Below are 27,229 nucleotides of genomic sequence, written 5' to 3'. Positions count from 1 at the left end.
ATCACACGGCAAATTGAAAGTAGCTATTGCCTCTGAGATCTCATGCTGTGGTTTTGTTAAATGTGCCAAGTGCTAGGACTGTCTTAGGGACGAAAGCTTTTAGGTGTGCAGCTCCTCTAACTTGGAACAGTCTGCAAAAAGAATGGAAACTGTTTGGTTCCACTACATGTTTTTAAAGCTCCGATAGATGCTATGCAATCTGATACTGTTGGTACCTGTAAATGTCGATAGGTATGTACATTGTAAATCCCTGTATCTATGTTGTATGATGCCTTTTTTGTTTTTATGTTGTTTTATGTTTTTATGTCTTCATGTGGAACCTACTTGCAGCAGGTCTCCCTTGAAAAAGAGATCGATGATCTCAATGGGATTCACCTGGTTAAATAAAGGTTTGAAATGAAATGTTGGTACACAATTTCTGCCTTATATATTTGCAGAAATGTGTATTCCCTGTAATGCTGTTTACAATAAAAGCACTTATTTCCAGTCATATTTTCAATCAATCCATTAGAGTAAAACGTTAGTCCCGACAAGAGATGCTTTTCATGAATCATTCTGCCATTATATTTGGTAGTCTACTACTGTTACTACTCTTAAAGTAGTAACAGAAGTTAGAGAAAAGCATGTCCTACCTTTGTTTACAAACTTTTCTAGACATATTTCTGATCTGATTGATTGCCATAAATAGGTCTCTTTCAACATTTGGACCAATTAAAATGAGTTAGTTAGAAAAATCTGAAATGGTTCCATATGTTATATGTGTGAAACCCCGGGGAGGGACCTTGCAGCGTGCCCGGTAAGCTTTAGACCCCCTTATGACCCGGACCAGGATTAAGCGAGTGAAGCCAATTATTGCATTTATATTTTGGAATTATGAAGTGTGACTGCCATTATCTGTATCCTGACCCAGGGGAGTGTTGAATCTACATCGCAGGTGTTAAAAGGGTGAGGCGACTGAAAAGATTGAAAGCACAGTCGGAGAAGAGATCTTCAGATTAAAAGACACTATCTTGAGAAATGAAAAAGCAGGCCAACCAAGAAAGAGACACCGCTGGGAGAGAGGGGACACATTTCAAATCACTCAGGTGAGGGACAATAAACGCTAATCAATTGGTACAGCAAGGAGCTTGACATTTCTAATTAATATTAATTGAATCACTTCAGCGCCTTGTTTACTGAGAGGGAGCCAGCATGGATCAACAATTCTACTTTCCACAAAGGGGGAATTACAGGCGTAGCAAACACAACAAAAACCTGTCCCATGTACACACACACATTAACTGCACACAGTTGTGTAGTAAGAGATCTACAAGAGAGAAGTCATTAAAAGGTACTACCATGTGTTTGAGGGAAAGAAAGTGTCTAAATCACAGGCTAAACAATCCATGAACGGCTAATCTGTTTTGGCATTTAGACAGCACAACAGAGAGACTGCCCAAATGCAGTTACGCAACACTCACATTAACACACAAACTTCAGGAATGGTGTGTTAGACCTTTAAGTTGTTGTGTAGTTTTTATGTTTTGGGGGGATGTTATATGAGGAAATAAGCAAATGGAAGAAGTAAAGGCAAGAAGAACGAGCAAAGAACATAAGAGATTGACATCAAGAAAAAAAAAACATGAAGTGGGTGGTTCATACTAACCGAAAGTGAAAAAGGCATAAAATAATAAAGTTGTGCAAGTGCAAAAGTGCAGGTTAATGTCATACAAATGTGTCACATATGATTATAGTACCTCTTTACTGTTACAAAACATATCAATTCAGGGGAATAATCTTTAAAACAACATGATAAAGTGAGGCGAAAAGGAGGCAAAGAAAAGTAAGTTGGGCTCCTAGGGAGAAGATAAAGTGTAGTAAAGTGGTGGTTTAGAGATGATAAGGGGTTGGTGTTAGATGATGACTATGAAGCAATCATGTGGATGGTTGGACATTTACCGAGGGTTGCAGGAAGCGGTTTGCAGTGGATTTCAGTCAGGTGAGGAGGATATCAACTAGACTGGATAGTTTGTCGGAAAAGATGAGCTGGAGGTTATAGTGTGAGGAAAAACCAGAGGATGCTTGAAATCAATAAAGTGGATTTGTGGAGTGGGGACGTCGAGGGGTGCGGAATAGGGAGGAGATGGCACTAAGGACAGATGGTGTTTAAACACCCTCAATGCTGAGTGAGCTGGGGAGTGTGACAAAAAAATCAACAGAGGGAGTATCGGTGTCCAACTTCTGCTATGGTACATGCACATGCCAACTGGAGTATGGCAGCGCCCCATGGCACCGGTCTGGACAGGCCAAACCATCTGAACAGCATGAGCTATCCCTCTATTCATCTAGGCACGGCAGGGCAAACACAAACACACACGTTTATTGAAGTAGTGCTTTTGCAGGGATGGGACACCATGTTGCTCGACTTTAAACAACAAAAAAACTCAAAAAATCTATTTTCCACTTAAATAAAAATAGCAATCATAAAAAAAAGTTGAAAAGAGGCATGACATGTTGTTCGATCAAACAGTTTGCTGAATACAGAAACCAAAGAGCACGCAAAAGAAAAAAGTAGGACAGTCGCAGTCCCCTGTCGAGCTCTCATTCAGTCACCCTTTTAAGTCATTCCCAGAACATCAGCCGCGCAGCAGGACTCTCTGCAGTGACAATGATGATTACAGCCTCTTTTACAGACCGACATGCATCAACAGTGTGCTAGTACATGCAATGCATTGGAACATAACTGTCCTCCAAACAGTACAAATCACAACAGTATTCAAACTCTGCCTAAATGTATGTGGTCTGCACACTGAGCAGCTGTTTGTTAAAGGGAAATTCAATTTCCATATAACCTGAGTCTTGTATGTTTGGTCAAGGCCTGAGTTGACTCCTTGCCAAGCCTTAGTAGGCCTTTTGGAAAAGTGTGTTATATTACAACTCCTCTGAGGAATAAGGCCTTACAGCTTCTCAGGTGGAAGCCCCGTTGAACATAACTTCCATTATTGCAGTCTAAGCAGCAGGAAACAGGAGTGGTCAGATGTACACACAGGTTTTGAACCAACCTCCAGGTTAGTTAAGGACAATCATTGTTTACACACTGACTTTGACTGACTGGTTGTGATTGTGCAATCATAGATTCCTGTGCAATGTGGTATTTTCAAGTCTTTGTGCCAAGTTAAATTAGCCATCTGCTGGCAGTAGCTTCATATTCAGTACAAAGACACAGAGAGCAGTGTTTTCTTATTGAACCCAAAGCAAATAAATGTTTTTCCTGAAAATGTAGACTTTTTCCACATGAAGCGCACTTATGCAAGACAATTTGATTGGATACTCAGAACTTGGACTTATAAGGGTGATTAATTAAACTAGTTGTACCAACATCCTGTAGAAAATACATAGAAAAGTACTTTCTTATAGGTGCTTAAGTTCGAAATTAGTTTCGATTAGCATTCAAGGTCAACTGTTCATGCAAACTGTTTGGTATAAACCTAATATCGAGATGATAGGTGTGAGGCATTTCATAAAATGAGCTATCTGGCAGCAGGCAACCATGCATGGCCATCCTGCTTAACAACCTGCTAGGAGAGTTTACCCTCTGATCAAGGTCTCTCACCTGGGAAGCCTCAGAGCACATCAGGCTGACTGAATTGAATATAGATATGGGTAAATGAATTATGAATGGGCACCAATCCAAAAAGTGAAAATGCAATAGCTTTTCAAATTAAAATGGATTTTCTAACCATCAGTGAAGTGATAGGCCTCGGAAACGTTACACAGAGACTTATAGATAGGGAGACGTATAGAGAGGCTGATGGGAAACTGAAATATTGTCATTACTTCAGGTCACTGCAACCATTTTTTAGTCTTACAAACTGATATTTCAAGAGACCTTCAATACTTTTATGCTCTAAAATGACACTGCTTTAGAGTCTGCATCATACAATAGATGAACAGTGAGCGACTCCACTTTGTGCCAAAAAGCTGTAGAAACATTTGAAAAGATTTAAAAGAAGCATACTCGCTAGGTAAAAATGTGTGTTTATGTCTCGGATGAAAGCTTCTCATTCGGTGAATATCTGTGGGTGCACATGTGCTTGTTAAGCTGGCAATAATTATGGCACACACAGGCTCACACACACACAAATATACACACGCAGTCCAACAATTCTGCTATGTGTCAGAGATATTCCCATGTAGGGACAGCTGAAGTTGATCTCATTAACTTGCCCTTCATTCAAACAGCTAATTACACACAATCACAGCCTTCACAGCACAATCAAGCTCTGACGGAGGGTGAGAAAGAAACACTGAGGGGGGGTAAGAGTGGGAGAATAAGTCTGCAACACACACAAAGAGAAAAGAAAGCGGAGGACATACTGGGAAAGAAAGCAGAGGACGGAAAACAAAGCAGAAGAGAAGGGGGCAAGAAAAAGTATCCTTCATTACTTCAAAGCCTTCAACAAGCAGTTTACTTGGGTTTAAGCTGATTTTCCCTCTTATGTACAGCAGTGGATTGGCTCAGAGTCAGAATCTTTCAGAAAAGCTATTTGTTTCCAGTATCCCTAATAAAGGAATGAATGTTATGTTAATGACTTTTCAGCCTATTACTGCACTGTTGATGGATCCATCTGTACTTGAAAATGTATTTTCCCCCAGAATCCTTCCACATGGTTATTTGTGTCAGAGTCTTTGTCAGGTAATTTATGAGAGGACATTAAGCCGTTAATACATTGTGTTACGAAAAAACATGGACAGTTTAATGGCATTGCGTAGATGAGCAAACTAGCAATCAATAATGCCACATAATGAAGCCTGTTGAAGGTCTACTGGGGATAGAAAACAGTGGTTGCCGAAACATAAAAGAGAACACCAAGTGACTGTGCATGTTTTTGTGTGCCCAAGTGTGTACAGACACTACTTTATGTTTAGAGTAAAAGAAGGAAATTAGTGAAGTTGGAGCAGGAAAACCATTAACGGAAGTCTCAGGCAACAGAGCAAAGACACACTTAGAGAACTGAGATCTGGGTTCAATCCCCAGCAGTGCAAGGTGGGTGGACAAATCTCACTCATAATGTTTGATTTCCGAAAAACAGTGTCCAAAAGATTATGTAGCAGGCTCTTCAGATGGCACTAGTGGTGTAACGGTTCACAAACATTTCGGTTCGGTACGTACCTCGGTTTTTAGGTCACGGTTCGGTACATACCTCGGTTTTTAGGTCACAGTTCGGTACGTTTTCGGTACAGCAGAAAAAATGATCACAAAACATAAAATATGTTTTGGGGGTTTTTAATTATTATTAAGCTGTGAATAATGTATTCACTCAAATAAATACAATATATAATAAAATAAAAAGTAAGGTGCAGCATTTCGATGAACTGAAATAATCTGTATTTGAACTGTACTAGTACCTAAGCAGGCAGTTTGACATTCAGCTTGTCATTGTATTTNAAGGGGGGAGTTCCATAACCAAGTGGACGTAGAGTCCATCTAATACACTAACCGAGAACCCGGTGTAGTTTTAATCTCACGGACGAGTACGGAGAGTATGAACGTGGACTGGGTGTGAGCCGCATCCCTCTCGCCCTGCTCATGGCCCTGCCCTTCATTGTGCCCTGCCTTCAATTGTGCCCTGCCTTCATTGTGCCCTGCCTTGTCATTGTGCCCTGCTTCATTGTGCCCTGCCTTCATTGTGCCCACTTCTCTATGTTGCCCTGCCTTCATTGTGCCCTGCCTTCCTGGGTGCCCGTGCCTTCATGTGCCCTGGCTTTCATTTGTGGCCTGTTTTCATGTGCCCTGCCTTCATGTGCCCTGCCTTCATTGTCCCTGCCTCATTGTGCCCTGCTTCCTCATTGTCTGCCTTCATTGTGCCCTGCTTTCATGTCCCCTGCCTTATGTGCTTACCCTTGCTTCTTTGGGGCCTGGGCTCCACTATCGGTTGCCCTGCCTTCATTGTGCCCTGCTCTTCTATTTGACCACCCCCTGCTTTCATTGTGCCCGTTTCATTGTCCCCACCGCCCTTCATTGGTGCCCCTGCCTTCATGTTGTGCCCTGCCTTCATCATTTGTGCCCCGTTTATACACCTTGTGACCGCCCCCTTCATAGTGCCCTGCCTTCATTGTGCCCTGCCTTCATTGTGCGCTGCCTTCATTGTGGCCCTGCCTTCATGTGCCCTGCCTTCATTGGCCGACTGCCTTGCATGTGCCCTTGCCTTCCATTGCCCCGCTGCCTTCATGGTGCCACAGTTCCAATTGTGCCCGTTTTCTATTTGTGCCCCCGCTTCATGTGCTCTGCCTTATTTGCCCCTGCCTTCATTGTGCCCTGCTGTTACTGGTGCGCTCAATTGTGCCTGCCTTCATTGGTGCCCTGCCTCCCCTCATTGTGCCCCGCTTACATTGCCTCGCCCAAGTAGGCCGGTTTGTGTGAAACTGCCGATTTAATGCAGCTAATAGTTGATTAAACACTATCTGACCATGAACTGAGTTTGATCCTAAAAACCTAAGAACTTCGCAAGCAGAAGATAAACACCTTGAAAAGTCAGGCAGAAAAGCAGACACAGTTTTTCAAAAAAATAACGAAGCACTTTTAAAGTAAGATAAAAAACCTTTTCAATTTTGTTTACTGAGAGTTTGTGTTTGAGTGCACACAATGTTCATTGTTATGTTGTTATAACTGGCCTCTGAATACTGGTAGGAGAGGTTTAATTTAATTTCTGTCAATATTATGGTGTGTGACATTTACAATAAATCTGTCTGAGCAGAGCTGTGTGTGTCTCTGTGTGGGGAGGGTCTTTGAGAGTGTGTGTGTGTGTGTGTGTGTGTGTGTGTGTGTGTGTGTGTGTGTGTGTGTGTGTGTGTGTGTGTGTGTGTGTGTGTGTGTGTGTGTGTAAAGTTTTAGATTTTCATTTTATCTGTGAGAGAGAGAGTGGAGGAAGAAAGTGAAGGAGCACAGAGAAAGGCTGAGAACAAAAGAGAGAATGAGGGATGGGGGGGTGCACGTGCATCTGTGACTGTGTGTTTGATGTGGCTCTTTGCAGTAACATACTCAAAATGTTGGCTCTTCACCTCTGACTGGTTGGCCACCCCTGCTGTACAGTATAGATGGAAAACTGTAGGAGAAAGTGGTCCCATTGACACACTCGTTTTTTACTGAAGAGCCAACTTAAAAAAGGTGTCCCCCTTGGCTGCTGAGCTAATGCTAACTAATGCTTGGGTTTCGCAGAGTGATCAGACAAGCTGCTTACTGTAGGTCTGAAAGTCGGAAGACGGAATAAGGTTGATTCATTTTTATTGTGATGTATTAAACAAAAACAATCAACTATCATTAGCTGTTGATTGTCGTATGCTAACTAGCTACAACGGCCCATATTCCAAAAATAAGATAGTAAAAAAAGTCGTATTAAACAGAAAGCCTGTTATTCTGAAAACAAAAACCCACTTCAGTTTATGTAACATAGATGACCTGTTGAAGTCAAATATAAGCAGAAATTAAAAGTATTTTCATTACGACACATACAAACTAACAATTTAGTTTATAATACTCAGATTTTCTTTTATAGAAGCTTTTATTTAATGCATGTTCAATATCATTATTTTTAAAGCTCTTGTTAATCCCATTTTTGCTGTGGAGAATATTCCCTGCAAAAGTGACAGTCCCAAAAATACTTCCAATATGGGGGTAAAATCCTTTTTAGCAGAGGCTCCACTTTTAGTGGCAACAGACATCAGCATTGCAGTGTATAATGCAGCCAATATTGCAGTCAATAAACTTGGTGGTAACATGCACTCAATTACGGCTGGAGCACTGCGAGGCGACGAAAGCGAGCGCCTCTGATGCAGCAGAAATATTCATGTCAGCGGTGCCCTACAGAATCCAATGGGCCTGGCTGCCTTTGAGCAGAGGCAGATGAATAACCAGAAAGGGAAGGAGGGGGGATCCAACGCGAGAGGAGCTTTGGTGAAGAAGAAAAAAGCGAAGCAGCCTTTGCTCTGCTGGGTCTTTGAAGTCCTTCCTCTCGCAGACACTGGTACACAGACACACACAAAGGCACACAGGCTCTCTCCCTCCCTTCCTAGGTTTTCTCACTGCCTCTCCCTCTTTCATCTCCTCCATATCCCTTTATCTTTACCCTTGGTTTGCTCCAGGGATCCCCCCTGTCCCCCAGTACTTACCACTCGTTTGCTGTCCAGGCTTTGATATATTCGCGTGCAAGATCAACAACATACTTTGGATCCATTTCTCCAGCTACCACTGCTTTAATAAATCGGCAACAAAGCCAAAGCTTTTCAACCACACTGACTCACATCTATTTGTCATTCATAGCCACTATCATTTCCCCAAAAGCACTGAAACATATGCATGCGGAGCTGACTTCATGATTTCTCTAAAACATGAAAAGAGAGCATTCGCTGTGTGGGCTTCTCAAAAGTAGTGAATACCACTCTGAACACAAGTTCTGGAAAGAAAAAGGAAAAAAGTTCACTATGAGCTGGAAGTGCAACTTTAACAGTGACACCAGAATCAAGCAATACATTCCAGGATTTACCCATGGATCAAAACATATCCTTCGTAATTGGGTTTTAAACATTGATGAGCATCAAAAGCCAGATTTCTTACCACAGTGGTCGTAATATGTGCATGCACACAGTGTGCTGGGTTTGATGAAGCAGTGTGCTGGGGTTTGATGAAGCTCTCTGGCCAGGCAGACACACGCAGCCTGGTTCTGTCTCAGTAAAGGTTCTGCGAGCCTCCAGGCCAGCCATCACACCATGGCATGAATCATGGAAATGTCAAGTACAAAGTCTGCCACAGAACACAATGAGGAGCTGGTCCTGGGAGGCACCGACCACAACACACTGAGCACCGCAGCAGAGACAGCAGCAGGAGAGCTGCTCCAATAATCATCCTTTTTGCTTTTCTTCATGACAAATATAATCAGTTTGATATTTTTGTGTCCCTGGGCACTTAACCTCAAATTGCTCCTGTGGGTATTGAGTATGTAAGTCGCTATTAGGTGTGTAACGGTTCACAAACATTTCGGTTCGGTACGTACCTCCGTTTTTAGGTCACGGTTCGGTACGTTTTCGGTTCAGCAGAAAAAATTATCACAAAATATAAAATATATGTAGATATATGTTTTTATTATTATTAAACTGTGAATAATGTATTCACTCAAATAAATACAAAATATAATAAAATAAACATTAAGGTGCAGCATTTCGATGAACTGAAATAATCTGTATTTGAACTGTACTAGTACCTAAGCAGGCAGTTTGACATTCAGCTTGTCATTGTATTTTCATGTTTTTTTTAAAGAGAAATGAACTTGTCCACGGCAGATTGCTTGCCGAAAGGGCAGATCTGCTGGCACTAACAATGTCTCCTGCTGTGGAGAACACCCTCTCGCTAGGGACAGAGGTAGCAGATACAGCCAGGTAGCGCTTTGCTAACATGGCAACATAAGGAGATTTGGCGTTTGTAATAGCTCTGGCTCGGTCTGAACTTTTTGCGATTGGTGGAGGGTTAAATGCTAGTGGGAGTTGGGTTTGCACTTCAGTCTTTTTTCTTTTGGTACCGGTGATATTCACGTTCGGGTGATGCCTTTTCAAATGAGTGTGCAAGTTTGATGTATTGCCAGCCGCGTAACCAATTTTAGTTGAACAATGCCGACAAACAGCTTTGGTTCGGTCCACCTGTCTTTGTCTTTGAACCGAAGGGCCCATACCGAATAATTTCTGCACGAATATGTATACCGTTACACCCCAAGGCGGCACTAAAACAGTCACTTTTGTAAATAGGATATGAAAAAACTTAATTTGTTTGTGTTGGCTTATTAATGGCATTAATGTAATTATTCTTGTGTCTTAACCAAAGGGCTGTTGTCTTGTTGATATGCACTCTGCCGATAGAAGGTAATTACAGATCGAAGAAATACTAAATACCAAACTGTTTTTATTTGACATCTACAAATTTGAACATTGAATGTACCCAAAAGCAGTGGATCTTCTTGCTTGGCTGAAATGGACGCAAGTGGTAGTGTTTGAGAATGGGAAGCCATTAGGGATCATGCCCTAGTTGGCGCAGTAGTGACTCTTCGTTGGCGAGAGAGGGGTTGGGTTCTGTGAGGATAGTTTGAACACTCTCTTGATCATCGCTGGCCGAATAAGAAAACAGGTGATTCCATGTGCAGTTGAGAAGCTTGTGGTATGGTGACAGTAACAGTATACATTGTCAGTAAATATTTCAGGGGAACACTTAAGGAGTAAGTAGAGGGAACAAGAAAATAAGTGAAGAGCAAGGAGGAGCAGACATTACATAAAAGGATTAAGAAAGAGGTGAGTCCGGTCAAGAAACTGTTTACTGCTGTCGTCATTCTGCCAACCTCTCCTGCTTGCTTTCTTCACATCTCGCAACTGTTCTGAGTCTCAGGAGGGCTGCTGAGTCTCAGGAGGGCTGCTGGTCTAAAGCGTTCCTCTCTGCTGCAGACTTCAAGTCTGAGAGTTTTATTTGTAAAGTATTTTCTGTGTTCCTGTCTCTCTCTGCATCTTCACCTCTGTCCCTGACTGCTTCTATCTCTTTCTCTGTCTCTGCATAGTTGCCTGTCTTTTTCATTCAGACAGGAGTATATACGTTTATTATCACTCAAGTTATTTTTACTCTTAGAGTAAAGTCATAACTGGCTGTGTCGCTTTATAAGTGTCAACATTGGTTCTTAAAGGTCCCATGTCATGGCCATTTCCACTGATCATAATTCCATTGTTGAGGTCTACTAGAATAGATTAATATTGGGCAATTTTCCAAACTCACATTGGTTTCTCATACAGCATCTCTGTATAGTATGTGTATTCACCAGATATTCACTCTGTCCTAAACGGCTTGTTGGAGCTCCTGCCCCCCCCTGTGAGCCCAGTGTGCTCTGATTGGTCGGGACGTTGCGAGGCTCGTTGCTGGTGCGAGGAGCGGACAGGTTTCCGGGTCGGCGATACAGCGAGAACAAGCGAAACTCATCCTGAGCACACACAAACACTCGAAGTAAAAACAACAAGTGTGGCTTGATATTGAGTAAGAAGGTTTATAACGCTGTGAGCAGCGTTTCTGCCAGGGGGGCGTCTTGCCGTCATTTGACGCCCTTATTCAGCTCGGGACGCCCTGAACTCGAGCCGAGGGCGTCCACAAATATTAATAATTCGAGAGAAGATTGAGAGTTTTTATTGCTTGAAATAAAGTCGAGTCAAAATTCAAGCAAAATGTTCTACCTTTGTGTCCTTTATTAATGTTTTGCTCTATTTCAGATAAGCAGATTCTAAATGATCTCACGGTTAAGTAAAGATCCTGCAGCCTTGTGAGGCTGCCACGTCATTTTTCCAAAGGGCTCTTAATTGCGAAACTCCAAGAGTCCTAGAAATCAACAATTGGACCTCTAACCTGTAATCTGGAAAACAAATTCCCATTGCCCCGAAAACTAACACTCAACCTGCCACAAACAGAAGCACCTGTAGCTACTTAGTCCTGCCCGACTTTGCCTCTAATTGTCTTAACCTGATATAACCTTATCCTTACCAATGTAACTCATCATGAATCAACCTTGCTAATGCAACCAAGAAATGCATTGAGCCTTAGAAAGAGTAGCCTTTTTCTGTATGTTGGGTTGAATGGGAATTGCTTTTGGGAAAACAGGATTAAGAACAAATGCCCTTTTGGTTAAATGGGACATACTGTTACATTTTTGGGAATAATTTGAAGTCCTTTTTGTGAGCTAGCTAATGAATCCTTGTCTGGATTAATTACTCGAATTTAAATGGTTAATATGCTAGACAATGCACTAATGGGCACATTTGCATACACACGTTTAAAAAAACAAGGCTTTATGTATGACAAGACATAAAAAAGGTCACATAGACCTGAGTCTGACGGCAGGCAGCCTGCATGCACACAACTCAAGAGGGAACTGTATCTGTAGCTTGAATATCAAAATGTGTGCATTCATATACCCACATCCAATTGCAGAAGGCATAAGCTCAGTTGAATGGTTTGAGCAGGATGAAACTTTCTCAAAAGCTAATTTTTTTTATTGAAATCACTGATCATGTTTTTGACATTTCAATAGGCCCGGAGGGGATTTAATCCTATATACAGGAGTGTCATAATGTGCAGACACTCCACTCCTCGATAGCAGCCTCAGCTCTGACAGTACCGACCCTGGCCTACAGTCACTCAGACAACTGGGAATAAAATGAGCTAAGTAGCAGAAGATTAAGACGGATTAGAGCTGGTGGTAAACCATCTGAATACTGTCACAACACTGTGGAGTCGAAGGATTATGATGGTTTGCAAACTGTGTATGGACAGTCGAGCACGTACAGATGTATTATCATACTATAAGTATTACATTTTAAGCAATGCACAACACTCTGCAACAATTTGATAAATGTTATATTTTGTATATTAATATTAACAAAAAGAGGTTTTTTTTTTAAATAGGAATTTGAACTGAGGTGCATGTGTGGGGAGTTTGGATACAGTGTGAAGGTATAACAGAGAAAACAGTTTTGGCCATTACACAACTGAACAGCTGTTATTGGCAGTCGAGATTTGTCACCAACTGAATTAAGTGTATTGGGGCTCTTCTTCCGTTTTTGGTTATTTAGCTTTATAACAAAAGTGTGTGGTTATTAACTCCAAGAAGAAAAAACACTTGAAAATCAATAACTGTTTTTACTATTTTTTCTTGAAGTATATTTTCCTCTCTTTGTATTTGTTGTTTTTCCTGCTCTCTCTGTCTACATCTCCCAGCTTCTCATTCATCACGTTCTGTGGATGACAAGGATCCTATACAAAGGTACAGGAATAAATGGCGCCATCCCTTGCTATCGACAGGCTCTACTCAATTGAATTTAATGCTTGGCTGCCCTTGTGTTTTCTTCCTCAGCCCCGCAAATAAACTCATTTATTTAAATGTTGTGATGTCTCCATCTGCATCAGTGCGTGTAACATCGTCTCCACCTCCTCGTGGGGCTGTGCTTGACTAGGGTGGCATCCTTCAATTAACCACTTAATCAGAACGAATTAATGTAATAATGCATGGCTTGATTAACAAAATTGCTATAGGCATTTCAAAACAAGGTATCCAATATCTAACACAAATAGGGTGGGAAAGGGCAGGTAATTATTTCCCCAGCCATGTAAAGTGAATATCTGAATACTGACTGGCTCACATTTAAACAGAGAGTATAAAGAAGACTGAAGGCTTTACATTACGTTATGTTTTGTGCATTTTCCTTAACATTTCCAGCAGTCGAAGTTATGGGCGAAGAACTGTGTTAAAGGTGCCTCATGTGCTCATTTTCTGATTTCACTTTTGCATTGTGGGCCTTTTCTGTGACCAGTTTACAAGCTTTAATGTTCAAAAAGCACTTAATTATTTTCATGCTAACTGAGCCCCTTTCACCCTCTGTGTTGAAACTATAGCCAATAGAAATGTGACTGTTACGTAGTGATGTCACTATGTTACAGAAGTAAACAAAGAAATCCAATCAAGGTGTTTCAGGCAGGGCAGTGAGACAAACTCCCTCTGTAGGAAACTTTGGGATGTTAACCTTTGCAGACCATTTACATGCACAACAACCTATATAACAGACTACAGGAAATGGAAACCCCAAAAAGCATAATGAGGCCCCTTTAATACAATGTCCCCAGTCCTGTCTGTTGAATACAAATGTGGTTCGGTGGCTGATATCTGAATTAAAGTGGAATTAGTGTTGGTACAAGTACGAACAGTGTATTAGAACTGCACCTCTAAGCATAGTAACAAACGCCCTTTTATAATAATAATGTAATAAAGCAACCATATGAATTATAAAAGGGCAACATCAAAATATTAAACAAGAAACAGGGTATGCTTTTTGATTACAGCGTGTTTTAATAGAGACTTAGAAGACCCAACTGACTTGCACAGTGAAAAACAATTTGTTTTGACACATACATGAAAACAAGAGGAAGAAACATCTCCTCTCCCTAAATAGGCCACCACATCATCTATTTTCTTCCATTTTTTCTCTATATATGGTCCATTATTGGGACAGCCATTTCTCAGACAACACACAGTAGAGAAAAGGCTTTCTCAGCTAATCCTTGTGTCTTAGTTATGAAAAGGCATCCATTCAGTCCGGGCGCACCTGTGGGCGACCAGTCTCTCCGTCTCTCCGTCTCTCGATCAGGCGGTCTCAGAGAAAGAGGGCAGAAGATCTACCAACATAGATTTGCTGTCATCCCTTCTGTCTGGGACACTAGCCAGCTGCTTCATAAAGAAACAAACACACGCACAGTTAGCTCGCACACCCTCTTCAGTGGAACTCGAGAATTTCCAGCACAATCTCCTCCAGAACATTGCACTCAATAACGGCAAAACCGGATCTCCAGAACAGAGTACAAACGAGCAAGAAGAAAATCCCGGAATCTGAGAGCTCAGTGTGCTGTTGCACATTTTCTGCCTTCCTGGATCACCGCTTCTGAGCATTGAGCCGGGCACCTTCCAAACATACACACAACATCGCTCGTACACACAGACACGGGAGAACACGGCGAGAACACACACCCACAAAGCAGCTGTCAATCCTTCAACTAAGCTTGCTCAGATACGAGAACGAGCAGCTGCTCAGTCAAACTTTAAAAAAAACGACTTGTAAGCGTCGCCTCCCCTCTAAGGAGCTTCAGGCGTCGAGGTTAAAACCTTGGAACACTTGAGATATTGATCAGATCAATCAAAGCAGTGTTCCAGACACACAAACACTCTCCCTTGTCCCAGAGAGGAGGGAGATGACTGATTGTTGCACTTATTGCAGCATCAAACTGTAAAAGAGTAAAAGACTGGATAGAAAAAACAAAAAATACTTATTTCAGTTGTCTTTTTCTTTAATAAAGGTATAATAATTATACAGAGGTGTGAATTTCACTCATTGAGAATCCTGCTCTAGGAGGAGATTCAGGTGATAAGGTGGGGGGGTGTTACCTTGGTTGGTTATTGGCTAATGGTTGCCCAAGCCAAAACATCATTATGACATCATAAAGTGGCCAAAATCTGATCAGCTCATTTTCAGACATGTTTATATAAATGGACCAGGACAAAAAGTGAGCAAATCTTTTTTCCTAAGGGGACAGATGTTTATGTATAAAATACATTCAAAAGTGAATTTTGCATAATAGGTCCATACTTGCCAACCCTCCCGATTTTCGCGGGAGACTCCCGATTTCATTGCCCTCTCCCGGTTTCCTCCCGGGGTCATATTTCTCCCGCATTTCTCCCGATTTCTGACAAAATCAGATTTACTCAGGACTGTTTCCACTCTGACTTTAATACAGCTACACCATTGTTTGGTTTCCATGGTAGCGCGTCTCTTTAGTAGCGCGCGCAACTGAAAGTCTGAGAGGGTGAGGAAGATAGTCACAGAAAACAGAACAAGAATTGACAACTCTACCCTCTGCTCACTCCTGTCCTTCACATTATGCTCCATAAAGGATGGTGCTACAGGCAGTGCCCCAGTGCCCTTACAACTACAATAAGCATGTTAATGTTAATCTAAAACAGCTCCGGCGATCCACTAGCACCCCCCACCCCCTCCCCGCGGTGGTTTTGAAATGCTCCCGAGGTTGGCAAGTATGACACACACACACACACACACACACACACACACACACACACACACACACACACACACACACACACACACACGATGTCTCTTCTGTGTGTTGCCTGTCTCTCATATTTAAGATGCAGTAAAATAAATATAATAACAATAAAAGATTATAATTAATAAAAATATTAATAACGCAAAAATAATATCATGATCTTTGTTCACGCAGCACATTTAGAAACAACGTTTAGAAAGTATTTGAACATTTTAAACGTCATCATTTTTATTTAATTTCTATTTATTCTCTAATTATTATTAATTATTTAGATGTTTCTTATATGTTCCTGTCATCAGCTGAGCCTCTGTTGTTTAGTGAGCTATAACTAAAGTTATTAATATTTAAGTCAGGACACATTATTATTTATTTTAAGTTACATAAAATATGAAAAATACAAATAATTCAAATCTAATTCATCTGTATTAAGTGGAGGAGCAGACACTGTATAAAGGAGGAGACACACACACATCACACACACCTTAGGGTGTTACCACCTGAGTGGAGGGATGACACTTTGACCTTTCTACATACACCTGAAGATCAGCAGGAGAGGACTCTTTAAAGTAGAGACACTACATACTGATATACACCTGAACATCAGCAGGAGAGGACTCTTTAAAGTAGAGACACTACATACTGATATACACCTGAAGATCAGCAGGAGAGGACTCTTTAAAGTAGAGACACTACATACTGATATACACCTGAACATCAGCAGGAGAGGACTCTTTAAAGTAGAGCTAAAGTAGAGACACTACATACTGATATACACCTGAACATCAGCAGGAGAGGACTCTTTAAAGTAGAGACACTACATACTGATATACACCTGAACATCAGCAGGAGAGGACTCTTTAAAGTAGAGACACTACATACTGATATACACCTGAACATCAGCAGGAGAGGACTCTTTAAAGTAGAGACACTACATACTGATATACACCTGAACATCAGCAGGAGANCCCCTCGCGGTGGTTTTGAAATGCTCCCGATTTCTGAGGTCTCAAGGTTGGCAAGTATGAATAGGTCCCCTTTAAGAAAAGATAAGATGGGCCTATAATCACTTGGGACCAAATTACTTGTATACATTTTATCTTTTCAGTTTAAATAAAAAATATTAACATATTAACGTTAGTAATGTATTGACGTTAGGGAGACAATATTTATTTGGACTGTGCAAACATTTGAATTTGCATTGCTTCAACTGTGGTCTCAAATAGACTTGAACCATGTTAATTGAAACAAATTTCAGGTATAATATATACAATTAATAATTGTTAAGTCCCTTTTTTACTGTTTGAGTATTGTATTGGAGTTAACTGATAGCATGTTGCAAGAGTTAACATCTGTAGCTGTGATAGGCTTGTGTGCACTTGTTGCCAATGAAAAGACCCAAACTTCAGCAATCTGCAAAAGAGTAATCTGTTTATTTGACCTCTGCTTATCTTGTTATTTTATTCTATTAATTCAAAACCATTCTACTGTGTAATTGTGTAGTCTGAGAGACCTGCTAATTTAATCATGAAAAAAAAGCTTTTTGATGAGCTCTAGAAAACACTGTGGTCACATGCCTTTGTAATTTAAATCAAAACACCAGGAAATATGATGCCATTCCTGTGTAGCTCAGATGGGAAGTAGATTATGGCTGTCAAGATCCTCCTCTAGCAGATCAACCAGAAAATGAATACAATAGTTGCGTTACAACATTAATAATGGGCCTTTTGAGATGCAGCACCTCTCCACTGCTTCTTCTTTGTGTCAAGGTCACACATGTACTTGCGATTCTTGAGTATCATTACTTTTTTTGTTATTATTTCTCGTAGAATAACAGAGCCATAACGGGTCTTTACATTTGGGTCGAGATTCATTCATAATCCAGTGTAGTATGAGATACTCCGTTGAGAAGGAGAATACAGACTTGTGCTGAGTTAATGGTGCTTGCACATACATATCAACAGAAGAAAGAAAGACTTACTGCTGCGCACAAGAATAACAAGCACAATTAAATAAATAAAACATAGACAGAGGAACACAGTTCATCTCATATAACATTCAGAGTGTGGATATCTAAACCACTATGACTGAACAACAACCGAAAACTAGTGCAGACAATTACCACATCTACCATCACCATACTGCTGCCGTTATAGCTGTATGTGCCGAGGATGCTCCCTCCCCAGCCTTCTAATCTACAGAATGGGAGCTTCATGCAAAGGCTGCTTCATCAATAACTCATAGAACAGCTCATTTCACCGTAGTAGCGAGCAACCTCCATGCCTTACAGGCACTTCCTGCTTGGCGTGAAACAATGAGGCGCTGGGGAGGACTTGTTAAAAATATATCATCTCAAGAGACGGAGCCCTCGCTCACAAACACGTAAGCAGGTGTGTCAATGGGGTTGGTGTTCATGAATCCATGTATGTGCATTTATAAGTGTGGGTATTTGGATATTCTGCCTCACTGTGTGTTTTGGAGGCAGTCTAGCTATAGTCCCCTGCAGGTTCCAGCCACACAAATAGACATCATGACAGGGAAGGGACCAGATAACGATGCATGTCCTGTCATGTTTCATGCATTCTGATAAGGAAGCTCTCACTGGGAGACAAACAAAGATCAAGGTGAGTGGCCTACAGGGACGAAAAGCTGAAAGTACCAAGGAACCACGCGTCAGTGTACAATGGTGCATCTCACAGTTCATAATGTGGCTTCAAAGATAAGGCGGATGAACATTTTGTGAATGGACAACACACATTTTACGTTTCTGCTGTTCAATTTCAAAGCAGAGGCTTATGAAAAGTGTGGTCTGAATGGGAGCCCTTCCATAAGATTGGCAAACATGTGTATGGCCACATTCTTCCCATGGGTCAAAATATGCATCATTGCTGAATAAAATGCACCGTTAACTCTAATTTGGAAAGTAAATACAGGTTTGACTAGAAGTAGCTACAAAAATACAGCGGATATTAAGAGGTGTAAATGATGGGGGAGCACCTCTGTTCTGACAGATAACATTACTCAGTGATGCAGACCACTGAACCATCAATTTGTCCATCTGCTTCTTGCTCTGGGCTTTCTCTTCCACACCTCGACACTCGTTCTTTCGGTTAATCCCCCCTCTCTATCAACTTTCTCATTTATCTTTTGATTTGGCTTTCATCTCTCTCGATCATCCTGTCTCTCAGATTCCTGTACGCTATTTCTATATCTCAATCATCGAGGACAAAGTGAGGAATCATACGTAATATCACACTGCAGTGCACTTCACTAATGAAAAGGAGGGCTTGTGTAGGAATGATGGGGAGGTGGGCATATTTTCCTATTTTTGTCCTCCTTGAGCATGCCTTGCTTATATCGCAGCAAGAATTTGTTTCTCTCATTGCTTCTGGCTGTCATCAGTTTCTGTTGCTACAGACAACATGGTTATTATTCACCCAGAGCAATACAGCAGTGCATTTGTGCATCACTGACTGGTCACATCCGTAAGATCCTGCGTGGATTCTCTGCTCGCTGGTTTCCCTTTGTGCCGCCAGATGAGCATGAGTTCTCAAGAATGCAACATGCTCTCCGGAGTTTGCGGGAGTTGTTGCGCACCCCCCCTGCCCCGCCGAACCCCAATGTGCCGACTGAGATGGCTCTGGCTGAACTGCCTTCAATAATGAATTCTGAATCAAAGAACAACAAAATGGTTGGCAGCGTAAGACATTACTTTCCACTTGAATTAAACATATTATGAATTCAAAGTTACAAGTCATTTATTTTAAGTGGAAGTTCAGCAAACAGTTAATATGCTATTATGCTGTAAGTGACAACTGAAATTGGATCAATGTGACTTTTAATGTGCTTTAAGTTCCCATGTCTGCTATATTGTGAATGATGGAAGGACCGAGATAAATTATGTTGTTCAAAATGTAATTGAGCAGCAACTACATTTGTATGCCTTTTTTCACAATTTCATTTTCTAGGACGGCATTGTACTAATGTATGCATTCATTTGAAAAGTGACACGTTGTGAGTATATGGCTGTGTGAGTGTTGTCCAGGCAAAATAACACCTGTCTTGTCCCTTGTTCAGTGCTATGCTACCCTTTCATCTCCTTCCCCCCTAACTCTAAGCCCCGCAGCGGCCCAGCTTGGCGACACCAGCACTCTCGTTAATCACACAGTGTCAGGCCTTTAATAAGTCCTTGGCGGAGGTTTTCGCCGTGAACGAGACTCTTTATCAAAGGTTTACACTGCCAGTGTGTCCTGGAGAATGATTGATCCCACCACGCTCAGGTCTGCCCTTCATGCTGACTGACGGAGCAACAACCACATAGCCAGTGGTAGACAGAGATGGCAGAGGTGCACGGACATGTGTGGGACTTAAAACGTGCTTCTCCGTGTTAGGGTGGAGAGTGAGTAGCAGCTATGTTCTGACACCAGGCTGCTACATCTCTATGATGGATATTTCTGCCTGTTCCATTTCTCTCCCCACCAAACAACCCTTCATGATCCTGTAACTCCAGATGCAAAATACTCCCATTATAGATGCTGTGATAAAGTGATGTTTTAACCTTGCCTGCCTCTTGCTGGAAAGGAAGCAGCCAATCCACTTAACAAATGAAGTAATATCAGCAATTGCTTGGCCTTGTCGCTTTACTTATGGACATTATATTGTAGCTATGTGAAGAATTATCAGAGCTGTGCTGGCCTTGTCATGAGAGATGCTGGAAATCTGAACAAATCATATTAATATTGAATCCATCACATTCAAACAGCCTGACCATGCCTAAATATGTAAAAAATAAGACATACAGGTTTGTTATACTGTGCTTTTTCTTCCTGGTCATTACATTAAAGATTTTTTTGATGTTTCTTATTTTGGTCAATGCAGGATAACATTTGGTTAGGATAGGATTGACAAAAACAGGTGATTGTTATTAACAACCAATATGCATTACAATCAGTAAAAACAAGAAGGGCCCATTTAAATGTTAGATTTAAAGGGGACCTATCATACAAAATACACTTTTTGATGTATTATATATATACACAAATATGTGTCCCCGGTGTGTCAGGGAACTCACAGAGCGTCAGAAAATAAAACCCACTAAAACGTTGCTATCAGAGACAATGCCTGACTGTTTTGGACGTAATATGGTCGGTGTTTGCATTAGCATCGCTAACACTCAGAGCTAACCTGTACTGGAGAGAGCATGTGTGTGAAGAAGCAGGAAATAAAAATGAACTCACCTTGTGGTATAACCGGCAAGAGAGAAAGCCGTTGAGCTCCATACTGTTTCAGAAATAATCCTTGATCTAACAATCCTTGCGTTTCATCACCGCAGCATTTTAGACAGTATCTGCCAGGTCCCACATGAGCCAGCAAAAGCTCCGCCCCCTCTTATTTTATTTATTTTCAGTTTAAAAAAAAAAAAGCTTTATTATTTTTTATTTTTGTAGCCTTTATTTATACAGGTGTACATCTCATTGAGACACAGGGTCTCATTCTCAAGAGAGACCTGTTTATACCCAGAATCAGCACTTTTGGAACAGGAAGTGAAATAGAGGGATATGAGGCATGGCTGGAATGGGGTATCTGTTTGGTTTTTTGACAAAAACACTTCATATACATGTTTTTTATATATTTTTGATATATCTGAGACCTATGCTATTGCCTAAAAATAGCATGATAAGTATTCTTCCTATAAGAATGATTCTTTCTCAAATTGATATACAGTAGGGTTGCCATGTCGAAAAGTCCTTAATAAAGCTATATGGTCAACAACAACCCAATACCAACCCTACATGCAATTATCAGATCCCTTGTTAATGTGATTAAAATGGTCATGCATTACATTAAAAGCCTCACAAAAAGCAACAAAACAAGTGGATCCCCTGGAAAAGTAAGTCACTGTCCAACGTTTTAACTTTGCTTGTAATTCTTACAAAATAATCTTTCCAATATTTGGTAAGAATTACAAGCAAAGTAAAAAGGTTTCAAAACACCAGAAAACCAAACTATAACCTTCAACACAGAAACTAAATCAGCACAAGAAAATAGTCTAAAATGACTTTGAGTGCCGAATCTATGGCATTGTTCTGTTAAAAAGAAAAATCACATAATGGTTGATGATATCAGTGCCCATTGTTCTGGCAGACCTGGTTGTAAATGGAAGTGCAGTCACATGAATGGTTTTGGGAAGTTCCCTGAAAGAAATATAAAGAGGACAATTTGATATTCTCTGGAAAGAGGCCACAGGCAACGCAGTGATTAGTAACTGTGAGGGGCTTCAATCTCTCTAGCTGCCTGTCTCTCTCTCTCACACACACACACACACACACACACACACACACACACACACACACACACACACACACACACACACACACACACACACACACACACACACACACACACAAAAACCTCTACCATAAGGTGGTTGAAACACCATCTGGTGGAATGGGCAGAGAGACAAACAGAGAGCTTGAGTAGGAAGGACATTAAACAACTGCGTAATGGTTCAATATTTGCCTGCTCTGTTCATGTATGGCTGCCCTTACAGGTCGCTGCCACTCGCTCTTACAGACACCTTGCCCAGATTTGAATGTTTTTTGTGAGAAGACAGCGGCCTTTCTTTTTATACCTCCAGACCTTTTAGCCAAAGCTTGCCTCTGTAATCATCACTGTAACAATAGAGAACTGTTGATATGTTTTGTCTCCTGACTTGTGCGATAGCAAATGGTTCTAGGACAGATATGGATGCAAGAAAACCACAAACATACTAAATCTGTCAACAATATAAGAAAATATATATATTCCATTATAACCTTGATTTCATTTAATTTCAAACCTTTATTTATGCAGGTGAATCCCATTGAGATCATTGATCTCTTTTTCAAGGGTGACCTGCTGCAAGTAGGTTCCACATGAATACATATAAACATAACAGAAAAACTAAAAGGACATCATACAGCATATTTACAGCGACTACAGTAAGCTAGTAACATTTACAGGTTCCAACAGTTTCCGATTGGATAGCATCTATCCTTGCTTTAAAAACACCTTATTGTAGATACTGTATGGAACAATGTCTGTTTAGCTTATCAACAATGTGTTCTTTCCATTGTGTGCAGGAGGTAGAGTGTTGATTGAGCAATGCACTTAATAGAAAATAAAATGGCAGCAGTGATGAAAGCTTGCATTCAAAAGGTAAATTACTACAATTCTCTAACCGTGCTGGCTACAGATGGCCCTGTGTTTCAAAAGCGAGGGGGTTTATCTGACCAAAGCTATGAAGGGTGGCAAACAAAGAAACTCTCATACACTTATGGCCATATGCTTTAAATGTGCTGGAATAGGCTGCATTGTAAAAGAGACAGCACATGAGACAAGTTGGAAAGGAAAAAAAAGCTTAATTGTATATAAAGAATAGCTCCAATGTCGGATCTACCTTCACTGAGGGCTTTCTTTACATATCGAGTCGAATGCCAAAGGATTTGAAATAACAAAGAGTGTAAACATGTGTTATTGGCTGTTTTGATATGGCAGGAATTCATCCCATAGATCCATTTAGTATCCTCTAGCGTTTGGTTCCTTTGTTTGTGGATTTCCACATTGCACAGTCAACTTGTTCTGAATGTTTTCTGCATAAACAGAAAGGAAACAGATAAAGAAAAATATTGTCACCATAGCTGCAGCATGAATCCAGCTTTACTTTTTAAAAACAACTAGGTTTTCAACAATACACCCTTCAACTCAAAGGCGACGCATATAAACATTCCTTGACGATCTCTAAGAAAGGCCCATTCCCAAACCGCCCCCTACACCCTACCCCTACACCCTACCCCTCCATTTGCGCGTTCACGCGGAGGGTCCGCCATATTGAGGGCTGTTCCAAAGCAACGAGTGTGGAGCGGTGTGGAGGGGGAGTGGGCTATCAAGCCCTCAAACAGCGAGTCTGCAGCGGTGCTGACTTGAGACCGGTCTCTACCTGACCGGTCTCAACGCTGTGTTAACAGTAGTTCAAGTAGTTCCAGCAAACATCCACTTATAAACTGCGATGTTAACAACCTTATGATAACCTCATGTTTTAACTTAGGATCATACCTGTGTTTAGTCTAGAAAAAGGTAAATGTGTACATTTTATTATAAAGTTGTGTATATTTACAGGCTGTTGCAAAAACTAAGAAGCTTATAAACATCAGGTTTAAAACTAAAAGAGCTTTACAAAAAAGTAACACAATGAAAGATGTTTGGAGTTTTATTTTAGCTATTAATGTTAATGTTTTATCTAAGAGATGCTGATTTGAAACCGTTGTTACATACAGTTACGGCATTTCCTGTTTCTGCCGGAGAGTGGGGAGTCCGTCCCAAAGCTTGCTGCTGTATTTACTCCCTCCATCTGACAGGAGGGAGCCTCGTTGAGCTGCGATTGTGGCTACAGACGGAGTTCACTCCGTCACGGAGGGGTAGGGTCGAGGGAGTGGTTTGGGATTGGGCCTTAGATTCTGCCTCGAGGGATCCAGGCTACACAATGACAAACATTCATGTGTGTGGTCACTGGTCAAGCATAACAAGCCATTCAAAAAATCCCCCAAAATCCTTAACTTCCTGTATCAAGCAAAAGTTGGTCAAAATGGGTCAGAAAAAACTATTCTGCGAGACAGTAACCTTTTTTCTTCTCGTACAACTTTAACTGTATCAGCCTAAATGTCAGCTTCAATTGTATTTGTATGTCCCTCTGTCTTACGCCCAAATTAAATTCCATTCAAATGGCTTTATTGGCATGACCAAAACACTGTTCATATTACCACAGCATATTTACATTTTTAAATAGGTACATTGTATTACCTTCAATAAGATATACTTGAACGGAGTGGAACCTATGGTTTCTCAATGCATTTTTTAAAATATATTCTCTAACGTTTTTTCATAATTTTCCCACGTGTAGCTTTTATCCGCTCAACTCTCACTTAAACTCTTGGTATGCTATTTTTTCTCCAATATGCTCCCTTGTAAGACAGTTGTCATGAAATCTCACATTCACTGAGACACCTTGTCATCTTTTCTTCCTCTAAAAATCTTTTTACAGTTCACATACATAAAAAATGTACCTGCTTAAGTACATAAATACATATATGTACTTGAACTGTCGTCTCAAGTGAGTCAAGCATTTGCTTTATAACTAAATCAAGTTTACAGTACATGCTCCTTTCAATTTGAATTAATATATTTTAGAGTTGGATTATGAAGGCTGACAAATCTTGTATACTAAGCATAAACAAAAGGGAAAAGTGTTTTCTAAACACACAGAAACCATTTGTAAATTTTGTGTTAATTTCCAATTTTCTTTTTTAGAAAAAGGTCACATATAAAATTGAATAATATTGGAAAGGTATGCCTTTGCATTCGAAAGAAGCATTCTAAATTCAAGCGAAATATTCTCTGCAGAAACATTCTTACTCAATTTCACAGCCAGTTGGCATCAATTGATTGCGTCTCCTCCCTTCTGCTGAACAAACATCTTCCACATTCTATATTCATTGCTCATATGCAGCTACAGGTGTAGTGGACGTCTGTTAACCGTTAACACCAGGCCACATCAACCCGTCGGCTCAACTACTTGTCATCTCTACCCACATCAAATTAAAGCCTCTTTTTTGACAGCACCCGTGACAGTATATATTAATAGCTAATTCTAGGCCTTAGACACGTGTCAAGCGATAGAGATCGATAGTCACCTGTCAAACAGTTTCAGTCAAATACTCGACGGAAATAACAGTTGCTCGCTAACGATCAAACCAGCCGTTATTCGCAGTGATGGTCCATTTTTAGACCGTTAATCTAAGGCTTGACCTAGTCATCAGTTAGCTCATGTATGTAGCGCATGTTAATGGATGTTTCCGAGACCCAGGCATGTCAAGCGCCAATCGTCCACGGGGCTGGGGGCTGTCACACTCCCACATGTCAAAACCCTTGATGTACGAGCCACTTTCTCTCTGCTTTAATGCATTTAAATGGAGCTGTGAGTCCAGCAGGACCGGCCCAATTTCAGAACCAGCAGTAACGGCTCAATCTCATCAACTGCCCTGGTGGACGGAGCGTGTACATAGGAAATTAAATTGAAAATCCATCAGGCGCACCCACATACACACATACAGAGGCACACACACATATACCAGGCTATTTCTTTCACAAACTCTCTCAGTTACATTCACTCACTCACACACACACACACACACACACACACACACACACACACACACACACACACACACACACACACACACACACACACACACACACAGGTTCATATCTCACATTTCAAAGAGTTATAATAATAACGGATGCGTGATGAGCTGCTGCCTGATGTAGAAAGCTAATCCAAGCAAAAAAATAGATTTACTAGAGTAATTGAAATACAGTCAAAGAATGATGAGAGTGAAAGAGCTCCAGACTGCACTCGTGTAAAGGTATCTTAACCTTGAATTGAATTAAAATCTTTTTTTTCTCCCGTGGACTCGTCATAGCGTGTGTGATTTATATCATAAAGTGAGCCTTACTCACTTAATTTACAAAGCTTTCATCAGATTTAATTTTATAAATGTGCTGTTGAAAGAATCACCTTATAAAAATCACAGCTGAATGTACGGCAATGCATTTAAATATAAATGAGACGAGGGTATTCTGCCTATATTATCAGGCAGCCACCGCAGAACTATGCACAGCTGTTACTTACTGAAACATTTGAAAAAGTAAGGTTGTTCAGTATCCTATAGTGAGTGAGTTTTCTTTTGCATGAAGCATCTTAACACCTAATAGTCCGCTTTCTGGTGCGCACCAGACCACAGTTTGTTACATTGTTTCATTTTTCAGAAGGTTCGGTTTGTGTTCACACAAACTCTACAGTAAAGATTCGTAAACGGAGATGCCGCCATAGTGTGGACGGAACATATCAGGCCAACTTAGCTCTGCAAAACGTGTACCACGCCAAGTAAACCCAGTCCAAACTGTGTAGGATCCTGGAGAATTCACTTGATTTGTTGGCCTAGACCGGAGGATTTATCCACCGAGCCTCGCGAACGAACCGCTTGAGACCTCGCCAAGTAACGACCACACCTTGCGTCGGCGTGGTTTTTTATCTTCCACATCATAAATGCACAGTGTTCTGCGCCTGATAGAAGTTTAGAATCGCTCTCAGAAAGTCTGTGGCGCCAACAAATTAATTTCTCCCCTTCGTCAACCTTCCACAACTTGTCATGCCACATTTTCATTTTTAAAGGGAGTCATGTATTTTCATTCTTGTGACAGCAGCCACTTTTGCGGGAGGAATGACGTCTTCAGAGAGTAACACAATATTACAAAAATTGCCTGCAACCAGACAAATATATTAGTATACGTCCGCGGCAGCTACAGACAACTAGAGGTCAAATTGTCGTCGTACTCTTAATGTGGACGGCCTTTCACGGCTACGAAGTACCGCCTCCGAGGCCATCTTTAACGGCCCGACGCAAACAATGGGGGAATTACAGACTGGTGTACCAACCTTGTTCGTAAAGACGTGTACTGAACCAAATTTCAAAT

The 27,229-nt window shown here is 40.9% G+C and overlaps 1 protein-coding gene across 1 annotated transcript in view; it reads left to right on the top strand.

The window, feature by feature from the left end:
• Window positions 1-18,213: 18,213 nt before the first annotated feature.
• Window positions 18,214-27,229, top strand: part of LOC104967323 (calpain-5-like) — a 14,719-nt gene continuing 5,703 nt past the window's right edge. The window contains exon 1 of the mRNA XM_010796734.1: window positions 18,214-18,282. Coding sequence (XP_010795036.1) covers window positions 18,214-18,282 — 69 coding nt within the window. The remainder of the gene's footprint in view (window positions 18,283-27,229) is intronic.

This window comes from Notothenia coriiceps, unplaced genomic scaffold (assembly GCF_000735185.1).
Source record: "Notothenia coriiceps isolate Sejong01 unplaced genomic scaffold, NC01 NC01_scaffold00037250, whole genome shotgun sequence".
NCBI classification, from domain to species: domain Eukaryota; kingdom Metazoa; phylum Chordata; class Actinopteri; order Perciformes; family Nototheniidae; genus Notothenia; species Notothenia coriiceps.
This window is presented reverse-complemented; position numbering and strand designations above follow the sequence as displayed.